Here is a 14,463-nt window from a genome sequence, read left to right as displayed (position 1 = left end):
ACAGGATACCACAATTTTCCTAACAGAGTCCCACTTCAGTGATTTACTACACAGCGCTTGTTGGTGGATGAGGCAGTGTATGGCTATTGGATGAGAATGGTTATGTTTGTCCATCTCTTAGTTAAGGCAAGCAATTACTCCTTTCTTAGACCCCACCATACTAGGGGCACCATCATTTGTCAGGCTGGCTAGTTTAGCCCAGTCCAGCTCCAAACCATTCATAGTTTGGCAAACCTTTTCATAAATATCCTCTCCTGTAGTTGTTCCTTTGATGCTTTGCAGTGCAGCAAGCTCTTCTATGACTTCAAAATAATCATTCGTCCCACGAATAAAAATTAGAAGTTGTGCAGATTCACAAACATCATTGCTTTCATCAAGTGCCAAGGAAAAATATGAAATTTTTTTGTGGAGTTTTGCAAATGCTGATGCACATTGTCTCCCATTTCTTCAATTCTCCATGTAATTATAGGTCCTGAAAAACTCACTGTACTAAATAAATCGGTTTTCTCTGGACATATCTCTTTGGCAACAGAAAGAAGGCATTCTTTAACAAATTCTTCCTCCACAAATGGTCTACCAGTATGTGCTATTAGCTTGGCAACTTGAAAACTTGCTCACAGGGATGAAATATTTAGCTGCTTCTGCTTCATAAAAACATTTTGCTGAGTTGTCAATGTATTTTTCAGTTTTAATATTTTATCTTTTTTCACTTCTCCAACCAAACAATCATATTTATCTTTATGTTGAGTTTCATAATGTTGACACAAATTATATTCTTTGAACACAGACACTATATTCTGGCATATTAGACATACAGCTCTTTCCTTGTACTGCATGAAAAAGTAATCACAAGTCCACTGTTCTTTGAATATCCTACACTCCAAGTAAATTTTTCTTTTTCTTGACATCATTATTTCTAAAGGATTCCAAATTGCTATTAGTAAAATACCAATATATATACAGCGCTACAAAAACAATATACCAGCAATAACTTTACCCACATAGAGACATACAGACTGCAATGTCCAACTTCCTCCAAGCTGCCTCTGCACTGTGATGCCTCCATTTCCAGCACTCTCTCTCCTGCTTCAGACCTTCACTGCACACAAGTCATCACTCAGAAGGTTCTCCCAAATGCCCTGGCTTCCTCTGAATCCTGGGATCAATTCTCATGATCCAGTGCTATATGATCATACATGCAGCACTGGTAATTTATCATAATCGCAGGCAAGACTGTGAATATATGTATATAACTGCATGATATATTGTATGTGCAGAATGAGCTTCAGTGACAAATCATACATTGGGGCTTCCGGGGGAGGTCATCATGTGACTTGATGTTAGGATTACTAAGTGAGAACTCAGGTTGTCTGGACAGTGACAAGGTGAGAATTCAGGTTGGACAATTACAAGGTGAGAACTCAGGTTGACTTGATGGAAGGAGCAGGCTCATTGGCTGAGGTGGTTCTTCCCAGAAGCCCTTGCATTATCCCACGCCCATTCTCTGGGAGAATAAAAGAGAGGACTCCCAGAGATAAAAAGAAGACTCTGAATTGCATCAGGCTTGACGGGGCTCTCTGCAGGAAGGGAAGTCACTTCTTTGGACAAGAGTTAACAGCAACTGCCTGGAGACAACGGTTCGTTACAGGAAGAAGAATCTGTCTGAGAGATTTGAGTAGACACAGCAGATCTCTTCCCAGAGAGCGATCCAGCAGCTTCTGGAGACGATAGCTCGCTACAACTGGCGCCCAACGTGGGGCAGACACAGTCCTGATTCCAGTGGAAAAGCTTCCGATCTAGATCTCAGTCTCTCTGACCCAGAACCGTGAGTAACGAGGAAACTTTGTTAAAGATTAAGTGAGCGTGCTAATAGATAAATAAGGAACTTAACTTGTTAAGGGCTAAACCAGGAATCTCTTATAGCTGAAATGGGGCAGATGTTAGCTATATTCAATCCCTGGACCTCAGCCGACTCATCCCCAGCCCCAGAAGCAACCTCAGCTCCACCCCCATTCAGGAGTGGTACTATAGAGAGTATAATCAACATAATTGAGGAGCAGAGTTTACTTGTAACCTGGGTACAGATTGCTAAACTCTTGGCTGCATTAAGACGCACATCCCCTTGGTTCTTAGAGGAAGAAAAGATAGATGTAGATAAATGGAAGCTAGTGGGATATGAAATGAAAGAATTTCAAGCAAAAAATGGGCCTCGTTCAATTTCTGCAGAAGTATTTTATATCTACAACATAGTTCAATTAGCCTTAAACTATCAAGCAAGTTGTAGGAGAAGGAAAAGTTCTAAAAATGAACAGAGGAGGAAGTGTGAGGTAAAAAGGAAAGATCAAGATCTTTCCCTAGAGCAAGAGGATTTAAATGAGGAATTATGGTATGATTCTCTTGAAGAAGCTTCAACCCTGCCTAGAGAACAGATTATTGACAGGCCCACATCAACCCCACCTTCAGAGATGGAGGAAGAAAGAGGGGAAGAGGCAGAAACACAAACAGAATTGCCTGTGAAGAAGCCTAAGCCTATGACAAGATTAGAAAAAGCATTGGTTAAAGCTAAGAGAGAAGGACAGGATATAAGTGATTTTATACATGCATATCCTGTGATTGAAAATACTGACTCTGTAGGTAAAAAAAGGAGAAGATATGCACCTTTAGATTTGAATAAAATTAAGGATTTGAAAAAAGGTTGTACCCTTTATGGGGCTACATCAGCTTATGTCAAAATGTTACTAGATGGTTTGTCTTATGAAGTCCTAACCCCGAATGATTGGAAATCCATAGCAAGGACATGTCTGGAACCTGGAGAAAATTTATTATGGCTTGCGGAATTTCATGAATTATGTAAAATTCAAGTCAGATGCAATTTGGAATTAGGAGTTAACACACAATTCACTTTTGAGCACTTAGCTGGTGAAGGTCAGTATGGAGAGAATTCGGAACAGATTAATTATACCATGACAATATATGAACAAATTGCTAAGGCTGCAATAAAAGCTTGGGGTGTCCTTCCTGGACAGAAAGATCGCGGAGAGGCTTTCACTAAAATACAGCAAGGTCCTAATGAACCTTTTGCAGATTTTGTGGGACGTTTGCAAACTGCTGTCAAAAGAACTATTGGAGAAAATTCAGCTACAGAAATAATGACCAGACATCTGGCTAAGGAAAATGCCAATGAGATTTGCAAAAGAATTATATGGGGATTAGACAAAGATGCTCCTTTAGAGGAGATCATAAGACGCTGTGCTACAGTGGGAACAAATGCTTTTTACACCGGGACAATGATGAATGTGGAAAGGCAGGGTCCCTCCTGGCAAGGGACTTCTAGAGAAACTCGGCGATGTTTTCAATGTGGAAAAATTGGGCATCTAAGAGCTCAGTGTAGATATGGAGATACAGTGAGAAGACAGGGTGAGAGAAGACCTAAAACCCCATGTCCAAAATGCAACAGAGGACTCCATTGGGCATCAGAGTGTAGAATAATTCAGGGAAATGGGATGAGGGGCCCAGGTCCAGGGCCCCAGGCAAAAAAGACTTGGGGCATGATGGCAGCTGATGTTACACCCAAAGAACCTTTACAAGGCCAGGACTCTGATTTAATCAACCAGAAGAAAAGCAATCACATGGCAGAAAGGGATTACCCAATCAGTCAACCAAAAGGCAATCAGATTGCAAAAATGTATTACACTTGGGGAGAATACAGGCCTTTTAAACCAACAGGGCTGTGTCCAGTGCAAACAATTCCAATGTAATTGCCAGATGATGAGAAGAGATTTAGAAAGTGGTAAATAGAAGGTAATTAGATAGGTTAAATGCCTGGGAGAGAGGGTTTGCTTGTATTTCTTCAGCAGGAGAAGGAATCAGATGGGTGCCAACAAGTCATATTCGCCTTGTCCATCAGAGAGAGACAGAAAAAGAGAAAGACCTCAAAATAAAGGAGAAGATCTAAGAAACATCTGACACTGAAAGAGCATGGATAATAAGAAGACTGTTAAAGAACTTTAAAACCAGCAAGAATCATTGGACTTCCTCACACAAGATGAGACTAATGGACAATGGACTTATGGACATTTATAAATTTTCAATTTATGATTATGTTATATACTTCTAGCATGTGTTATGTTACTATGTTACTATGTGCTTATGTAATTTATGTAATTATCTGTAATACTTCCCATATTGATGGATTTATGTTTCAAGGTCATGACTGTCCTATGTTCTAAATCAAAAGAAAGGGGGAGATGTTAGGATTACTAAGTGAGAACTCAGGTTGTCTGGACAGTGACAAGGTGAGAATTCAGGTTGGACAATTACAAGGTGAGAACTCAGGTTGACTTGATGGAAGGAGCAGGCTCATTGGCTGAGGTGGTTCTTCCCAGAAGCCCTTGCATTATCCCACGCCCATTCTCTGGGAGAATAAAAGAGAGGACTCCCAGAGATAAAAAGAAGACTCTGAATTGCATCAGGCTTGACGGGGCTCTCTGCAGGAAGGGAAGTCACTTCTTTGGACAAGAGTTAACAGCAACTGCCTGGAGACAACGGTTCGTTACAGGAAGAAGAATCTGTCTGAGAGATTTGAGTAGACACAGCAGATCTCTTCCCAGAGAGCGATCCAGCAGCTTCTGGAGACAATAGCTCGCTACAACTTGAAGCTGCACAAATGTATGGGGACCTTAAGAATCTGGAGGGGGATGAAGCAGTACACCAGCTCTGCACTCCCTCATACTCAGGAGAAGTGGGGGGGCACTAAGGTCAGACCCCCAACGATTATAAGGTGATGACATATATTAGCAATATTCCATCTCTTTACGAACATACATACAATGATAAAACTGATGACCACAACAGCCAGATATGAGGACACTATCGATACAGGGCCATGGCCTGGTACCAGGAGCCTCACTCTAGACTGACAATAATAGTCAGTACCGCAACATGTGCTAGAGAGGAAGCCATTACATTGTCATTACAGCATAATGACAATGATAGCATCAAGCTGGGATTTGTAGTACTAACTGCTACTATACCCGCACACCAGACACAGTCCATATATTCCCCTTGCAGCGGCCGTGACGTGCGCAGCATGCACTGTATACATCCCTCCTGCCTGTCTGTTGTGGTGGCTTCCATTACTTTACAAGGTCGAGGGCCATCAGTTCTCCGTCTTCTGCATCTCTCTCCCTTCCCTACACCATACACCCCGGCCTGGGAACTTACCTCACCTTGGTATCGCCTCACATTCTGTCTCTGCCACCTCAGCCCAGTGCCGGAAGTGGCGTTGCTAACGTGAGTTTAGGTCAAATGTAACTTCCGGTCTGATTTTGCCATAACCCGGAGGGCCACATAAACATCCTCAATGGGCCACAACTGGCCCACAGGCCGTAGGTTGAGGACCCCTGGTCTATCCCATTACCTAAACCAACTATGTCCAAAGGTGCTTTCCTTTCCAAATATCCTAGAAGCTATGCATACTTAAACAAGGTAAATTCTTTCTCTTAAAATCCATTATTTGTTTCTTCCATTTAGCCCTCCCATGCAAAACTAGAAAGAAATAGTTTACCCATACACAACGGTTCTTGAATAATCTGAATGTGTTTAAAAAAAATTTTTTTTTTTAATTCTTAAAACTTAACTAAATCCGTGACTATAGTCTACTCTAAATTCATTCCAAAAACCATTCTCTATAGTGATCCCCTATGATCTGGAGAGTCACTTGAAGACTATGTCAGTTCTAGGGTCACTTAGAAATTTCTATCTGCTTAGCCATATGATTCAATACTTATTCTCCAATTATCTTCTAATTCAAGTATTTAAGTATTAAAAATTCCATAAATTATCACATCTATATCATACATGCTACTTTAGGCAAAAAGACAAGAAGGATGAAAGAGACATCATTCATTAAGTGCTTACAATATGTCAGGTCCTGTCCTAAGCAGTATCAGCCTAATTCCCTTGCAAAAAATTCCAATGCTACCAGAAAGGGGAAGCTAGATGGTGCAGTGAATAGAGTGCTAATCCTAGAATCAAGAAGACTCATTTTCATGAGTTCATATCTAATCTAATACATTTACTAGTTATGTGACCCTGAAAACTCACTTCACCCCTTTTGCTTCAGTGTCTCCATCTGTAAAACAAGTTGGAGAAGGAAATGGGAAAACACTTCAGTATTTCTGCCAAAAACACTCAAAATAAGGTTCATAGAGCATCTGACTCAACTGAAACAAGTAAACAATAATAATTACCACAAAAGAGCAGACTGATAGGATTGAAAGTCTGTTCATTTTCTACTAGCAAAAAATGTTGTAGTGACCTTACCTCTCAGCAACATAAGATCCCAAAAGTTACAACAATTTATCACTAGGATCAATAATGAAATAGAGCCTCATGTTAATTTTTATTTCTAGTAATAACTACAGACATCTTTTAAAGAAAACACACACAAATCAACTCACCGGTCAGAGCCATCTTTCATGTGGACTTTAGCATAAAGAACATCCATCATGCCAGGATCATCATTCATGTATTCTATGCCCACCATCTCTGCTAACAGAGGTTTACCTCCAGCAATTTTGCTTCAAATGGAAAAAAAAAGTAAAGGAGGATTCATGTTATTAAACCAATGAGACATGCTTAATACAGAGATCTATAACAAAAGAAGAGCACTTCTTAATGCCATGAGCCCAAACTTAAACCGGGGATTGTTACATTTCCCTAGAGTTAAAAAAAAAAAAAAAAAAAAAGTCAAATAACAAGTTAACAAATAACATTATTTATCATGAGTTATTTTGTTACTTTTTTTTTTATTCTGAACTTAAATATTAAAAAACCGAACATTTCTGTATTTAGGGAAAAAAACAAAAGAAAACTAATTTTTAAAGAAAAAGAATAAATTCCATGTTACTTTCACCTGTCCTGCTTATCTATGCTTTCTTCTTAATTTCCTTCTGCTAATAGTGAATTAAAATTGTTTTTGTCTTAACTTACATACCTAAAAAGAATGGGTCCATGTGTACAATAGAAAATAAAATGAGGATTATATATGAAACTATTGATCTCCATTCTACACCACTTGCTTTCTTTAAGTGTATAATAAATTCAACACATTACATTCAAAATTATCTGCTTATTTGTGCTTCCTTCTGAACTTAACTCCTCTTTAGTGCATTTTTAAAAATGTTTCAATGGCTTTCCTTTCTTTTTTTTTTCCAATTGTAAGCTTAATTCTACATCAAACATAGTAAACAAAATGTCAAAAAGACTACATAAAATAAAATGAAGAATTAAAAAGTCAACTATATTGAGAGAGATAATGGAAAATAAAAAGAAGCTATTGAAACTCATCAGATTTTAAATTACATTACAAAGTAATTATTGTAAAAACAAACAACACAAACAAACACAAATTCTGGTATTGAATTAAAAAATAAATAAACAAAAAGAAAGTATTAGCAAATGATGAGTCAGATCCTGGTGACATTTATATAGCTTTTTATATTTTCAAAGTAATTTATATATTTGTATCTCATTTGAATCTCACAACAAATCTTTATACTATGTTTTGTTATCCACATTTTACAAATGAGAAAACTGAAATTCAGAGGCTAAAAGAATTGCTCATGATCACACAGATATTACATGTCTGAGACAGGATCTGAATTCAGAACTTTATGTCTCCAGGTAGAGAATACATGTCTAAATCAATAACATTACTATTTCACATCTTGTTGAAAGAGTGGGTATAAGGGGAGGGAAATCTGAGAGAAATAAGTATTAAAGGAAAAAAAATCAAATGTGAAGGTAGAAGGATCTCTGCAGATGTGTTCATTTTAGGGAATCTCCTCACTTAAGTTAAGAGCAAAGTCATCTAGGGGAGGGGGTGAGGGGAAGGAGGGGCAAAGTTGGAACAGAAGGTTTTGCAAGAGTCAATGCTGGAAAAATTCTCCATGCATATATCTAGTAAGGAAAGGTAAGGAAAAAGGAAAGGAAAAAGGAAAGGAAAAAGGAAAGGAAAAAGGAAAGGAAGGAAGGAAGGAAGGAAGGAAGGAAGGAAGGAAGGAAGGAAGGAAGGAAGGAAGGAAGGAAGGAAGGAAGGAAGGAAGGAAGGAAGGAAGGAAGGAAGGAAGGAAGGAAGGAAGGAAGGAAGGAAGGAAGGAAGGAAGGAAGGAAGGAAGGAAGGAAGGAAGGAAGGAAGGAAGGAAGGAAGGAAGGAAGGAAGGAAGGAAGGAAGGAAGGAAGGAAGGAAGGAAGAAAAAAGAGCAAAGAGATAGCCACCCGTATTTTGTTTGAGTGTGTGAATAGATAATGGCCTTCCTTTCTTGGCATCGCTATTTCTTCCTCCAACACCTCTCAAAATTATTTGAGATAAAATAAGAGGGAAAAAAGTCCTTATAACAAATAAGCATACTCAAGCAAAACTATTAGAGTGGCCACATCCAAGAATGGATGTCTTTGAATTTTAGATGCCCATCACTTATCAGGCAGTGTGTTAAATGCTTCATAATATTATCTCTAAAAATAGAGTTGATCAATGTAATGATTAGAATAATTGCCAAAGTTGTTTTTCTCTTGCTTCTACTCACTTCACCATGTCAACTTAGGCTACCCAAAATTCTCTGACTCATTTCTTTCATCATTTTTTACACCATAATAATATTTCATTACATTCCAATACCATGTTCAGTCATTCCCCAACTGTAAGAGGCAATCTAAAGTAACACCTTACATTTTAGTTCTTTTTCCCCCCCTAGCTCTCTTAAAAGAGAAAAAACTCTTTTAATCTGATGTTAAGGATCTAAATATTTGTTTTATTTGTGACTATTCCCTCTTCCAAGTATTATCCTTTCTCTTAATACCCATCATCTCTTTTTATTTCCCTGTTGAGTTTCATATATTTATACTCCAGTTTGTGTAACTATTTGATCATTTCAAATCAAAATGAGGTGCACCTGATGTCAACTGCCTTCTTCCTTCTTTTCATACATGGCAATTATGAAAAACTGCAAGTTGTAACTCCTCTTCATCCTTTCCACATTAGCACATTTTTTCATGTTCTCAAAACCCTCAGAATAGAATCAATCTACCAGGGCCTCCATTTTTCTTATTTAACTCTTGAAATACCCTTTAAAGACATTAAGATGCTGAAAGGATACTTGTTTTTTCTCTTCCCATTAGAATGCTACAATTATATCATCATACCACTCTTTCCAACTATTCAAAAAAACTGCCTTTATGGGTTTCTCTAGACTTTGTGTTTGCACTTCAAAATTTGTATTTAGCTCTGGTCTTTTAAACAGAAATGCTTGAAAGTCTTGCATTCCATTTTTCCCCCTACAAGATTAAATTTATTTTAGCAAAGTAAATTATTCCTGCCTATGAGCCTTCATCTTTTGCCTTTTGGAAAATTGTGTTCAAAGATTTCCCCTCATCTTTAGTGAAGCTGCTAGATCTTGGTGACCCTGACTATAGTTAGTTGATTCCTTGGAGCAATAGATCTCTGGATCTCTGTAATGCTTTTCCTCTTCATCTCTAGCTACAGCCATTCCTGGCTTCCTTTAAGTCTCAACTAAAATCCTGAGCTTTTTCTAGTCTGTCTTAATTCTAGTGCTTTTCTTTTATTAATTATCTCCTCAATCCTGAATATAGCTTGTTGAACATATTTTCTTGTTTGTTGTCTTCCCAATTAGATTGTGAGCTCATTGAGGACACAGACTGTCATTTGCCCATCTTTGTATCTCCAGAGCTTAGCATCTGATGTATAGTAGGTATTTAATAAATGTTTGCTGACTGACAAAGACAAAACAGGGGAGGGGGAATAAGTGATCAATATAAAAGTCTGGGAACCAACATGGAAGCTTAGAGGCAACAAGGTAGATGAACTGTTTCAACATTTCCCTCCAAACAACTTTAAAATAATTCCTCAAATCAAATTTGGAGTGGCAAAGCCAACAAAAGATTGAAACAAGCCATTTTTCCAGTCTAAGACGATCACCTTCTGAAAAGGATCCAATAATGAAAACGCCCAGGAATATTATAGTCAAATTTCAGAGCTCCCAGATCAAAGAGAAAATACTTCAAGCAGCCAGAAAGGAAACAACTCAAATATTGTGGTGCAAGAATTAGTTAGGATCACACAAGATCAAACACACAAGGATCACACACACATTAAAGGAATGGAGGGTTTGAAATTTGATATTCCAGAAGGCAAAAAAGCTAGATTACAAGTAAGAATAGCCTACTTGGCAAAAGTAAATATAATCTTTCCAGGGGAAAAATGGACATCAAATGAAATAGAGAAGCCTTTCAAGCATTCCTGATAAAAAGACCTGAGCTGAATAGAAAAGCTAACATTCAAACATAAAAATCAAGAGTAGCATAAAAAGATACAAATAAAAGAGTAATAATAACAAACTCATTAAATTAAATTGTTTATATTCCTATATGGAGAAATAATACATATTAAGAACTTAATTATTAAAGTGAAAAGAACTTGCTCTGAAAAAGTTCTTATTTTGAACAAGGTCAAACCTATAAGAATACAAATCATTCCTGAATTGACAAATCGTCAAAGAATGTGAACTGGCAATTTTCAGAAGAAGAAATCAAACCTTTCTATAGTCATATGAAAAAATGCTCTAATCAGTATTGATTAAAGAAATGCACATTAAAACAAGTCTGAGGTAATGTTTCACCTATCGGAAATGAAAAATGCCAGAAGGGAGAAAGGAAAATCAGTACACTAATGAATTGCTGATGGAATTGAGAACAATTTTTAATTATGTCCAAATGGCTATAAAACTGACTACTGTTCTCTTAGTCAGCAATGCCACTACTGAGTCTGTATCCCAGAGAGATCAAAGAAAAAGGAAAAGGACGTATATTCACAAAAATATTTATAGCAGCTCTTCTCATGGTGGCAAAGAATCAGAAATCAAGGGGATGCTCATCAATTGGGGAATGGCTGAACAAGTTGGGGCACATGATTGTGATGAAACACTATAATGTTGTAAGAAATGATAAGGGGAACTGTTTTAGAAAAACACGGCAAAATCTACATGAACTGATACAAAGTGAAGAAAGAAGAACTGTGAGATCATTGTGCACAGTAACAGCAACATTGTAATAATGATCAACTGTTTTAAAAAAAAAAAAAGGCTATTCTGAGCAATACAATGATCCGAGACAATTCAAAAGGCCTCATGATGAAAAAATGCCAGAGAAATTATGAACTCCAAGTGCAAACTGAAATAAAATTTTCTCACTGTATTTTTCCCATTTTTAAAATTAGGCTAATATGGAAATGTTTTTCATATTCATATGTATAACTGCTATCATATTGCTTACCTTTTTGTGGTGCAGTGGCAGCCCCTACTGAGTCTCACTCTTGTTTTGCAGAACTTTCTCAAGTTAGGACTACCTGGATCTTTAATGGTCAAGAGAGCTATATTTTCAAGACCCTCTTCAGTGTTTTAGAACAAATTGATAGGGACCTCAGAGCCACTAGGAGTTCTGGCAGTCCTGATCTGACCACTGCTGTGCTGTACTACTCTTAGTTTCCCACAACTCAGACTTTCTCAGATGAGCTCTCTGCACTTCTATATCTGGATACAGTCTTTACCATCCCCACCCAATCATGGTAGGAGGCTGCCTTTCTTGGCAGCTCCCTTACCTACTGTACATAGGTTTCTGGATGAATTTTTGTTAAATTCTGAGCTCAAAGAAATTATTTACTTCAGATTCTTTTTGGATTCCTTGACTAATGTTCAGTTTGGCATGAATTTCAAGTTTCTTTTCTAGAGTAACTCTACATGGGAGCCGAGAAGTCTGATTCCATTTAGGCAATCAACTTGTCTAGAAGTCCCACTACAGGCTACTACCAATGTGTATCTATGCTAACTAATACAAATATCTTGCTGGTTCTTCCTGAGACTTTGTGCTCCTTAATTTTCTCAATTGGAAAATTTACATTTTGACACACCAAACCCTAATTAAGATGTCACTTCTCCTCGTAAAGATACTAAACTATGTCAAAACAAAACCCTATAATTCAAAACCTACCAACTTTACACAGCTTACTTTATTAAACTTTAAGAGATGTAAATTTGCATAATTTTGAAAAGAATATAGCAATATCCCTAAATTTTGTTGTTGTTTAGTCATTTGAGTTTCTTCAGACTCTTCATTGCCCCTTTTGGGATTTTCTTGGCAAAGTTACTGGTGTGGTTTGCCATTTTGTTCCCCAGCTCATTTTACAAATAAGGAAACTGAGGCAAACAGGGCACTGAGTCACACAGCTATAACATGGGGTAGGGTCACATTTGAACTCAGGTCTTTCTGACTCCAGACCCAGCACTCTCTGCACTGTGATACCTACATACCTCAATATCCTCAAATAGTCATCTAATAAAATCCAGTACTATGTCTAAGTGACCATTATGTTAACAGTGAAATAAGTTCTTTCTATTTATTTTCATCCATGTGGCAATTAAAGCAGGGGAAATTTTTAGAATCTTAATAATTCATTTTTATCATGATGTCAAAAATAATATATGTGACCCTAGGATGTGATCCCACTAAAAAGCAAATGTGATAATTTCTGATAATATTGCTTCTCTTTCTTTGTACTTTTCTTCTTTCTTTTCTCTCACGATTTCTGTCTTCACATTCTTCTACTTTATTTTCATTTCCATACCTTTTTTTCAGGTCAGCTGGTTGCCATTTGCTACTCACATACACCCTACCTCCCCTCCCCTTAATGCCCTACGCCCAAAAAGGAATACTTATATCCATCTGACATGCATCACCCAAGCCCAATGTAAACTCTTTGTGTACTAGAACTATTTGTTTTGGCTGTAGTTTTGTACCTAGAACAGTGCTTGAAAACATAGTAGACATTCAAAAAAGGCTTACTAGAATTGATATGATTCATACTTAAAGTGGCATTAATAGTTGAAGAGGTTGCTCACAAGAGTGTAGGTATATAATGTTAGACTGGCATCCCTCCAATTTTACTTCTCTCAGAGAAAAAAATATCCACTGGGGACATATTTAGGACATTAAAGTACACTAACCAGAGTGAATTATTCATCTTGAGTCTATATAGGTACATGACCCTTCAGAGGAAGAGATAAAATATAAGGTCAAGCTTCCAATCTGTTATCAGACTTTAAACATATTCCCAAGTCTAAAACAAATACTCAATCTTGCACAAAAGACTTCTTCAAATACCCATATTCTAGACCACTGACCTATTTAAGAGTTAGTCCAGTCACATTTTTCAAAATCCTAAAATAAAAAAGCTATTATATGAAATTTAAAGTATAGCAAAAAAATTATTTAATACTTTTATTTTTACCCTTGAATTTGAGATCTTAATACTACTTACCTGCTAACTATCATTACCTATTGACTAACTACTCTAGCTCTTAAAACTTAGCTTTCACCCAGCATAGACTTCACTTCATTTGGGGAAACAAGGTACATTTAGTCAGCTTGATAATCTATCTTTATACTTCATTTTCTCCCAAAATAAGAATCCCCCCAAAAAGCAAAATATTTTCACAATAAATAGTCAAACTGTTTACTGGATAACTGATTAAATTCAAATGACATTCTAGAAAAGATGGCTTGAGTTTTTCCCATGGGCTAAAGAATATTTGCAGAGCAACTCTGTCTTATTTCAAAATCACTACCAAGTCTTAAAAGTTGCAAATGCTGTTTTTATCTTATGTCAATAATTCTTACTAACAATTAAATTTGTTCCCTATTGTTCTGCTTTCTTTTTTTTTTCCTTTGAAGCAATTGGGGTTAAGTGACTTGCCTAGGGTCACAAGCTAGGAAGTGTTAAGTGCAGAGATTTGAACTCAGGTCTTTCTGATTTCAGGGCTGGTGCTCTATCCACTGTATGACCTAGCTACCCTCCTTATTCTTCATACACACAAATTTTGATGTTTTCAGAATTCTCCTATTTGGCATTTAATAACTAATACAAAGGATACCCAAAAGGCATGAAAAAAAAGCTTTTACAACTAAATTCTTGTGTGTTTCAGTATAAAACTCAGGTAACAAAAATCAGTGACCTGAATTTGATAAGATTAAGAAAACTAATAATTTTCTAAATATTTATCTTCCTTTAAATTTTTCTTTCTGAGCACTATTATCCCTTTACCTGTGAAAGAGATTATAAAATAAACAAGCCAATGACCAGAAATTTTGGGTTTTATTGGATTGGATTTTATTTGTTATACTTGTTTTGAGTTAAAGTTAATTGTTCTAGGAACAAATTAAAGAATAAAAATTGATTCTTTAATTGGCTAAATCTACCTTATTCTTTACAGCAAAAGCATATATAAGTACTAGGAATTTGCAAATATTGAATTGAGAATATCAAGCTGCTTTTCGTAGTGGCTAGAAACTGGAAGATGAATGGATGTCCATCAATTGGAGAATGGTTGGGTA

The 14,463-nt window shown here is 36.8% G+C and overlaps 1 protein-coding gene across 7 annotated transcripts in view; it reads right to left on the bottom strand.

Annotated features, from left to right (window-relative positions):
- Positions 1–14,463, bottom strand: part of ASCC1 (activating signal cointegrator 1 complex subunit 1) — a 106,941-nt gene that overhangs the window by 41,725 nt on the left and 50,753 nt on the right. For all 7 annotated transcript variants that reach the window (XM_074296877.1, XM_074296880.1, XM_074296876.1 and 4 more), the window contains exon 7: positions 6,462–6,581. In XM_074296877.1, coding sequence (XP_074152978.1) covers positions 6,462–6,581 — 120 coding nt within the window. The remainder of the gene's footprint in view (positions 1–6,461; positions 6,582–14,463) is intronic.

This window comes from Sminthopsis crassicaudata, chromosome 2, assembly GCF_048593235.1.
Source record: "Sminthopsis crassicaudata isolate SCR6 chromosome 2, ASM4859323v1, whole genome shotgun sequence".
Lineage (NCBI taxonomy): Eukaryota > Metazoa > Chordata > Mammalia > Dasyuromorphia > Dasyuridae > Sminthopsis > Sminthopsis crassicaudata.
The sequence above is the reverse complement of the archived record's forward strand: the minus strand, read 5'-3'. Positions and strand labels throughout refer to the sequence as shown.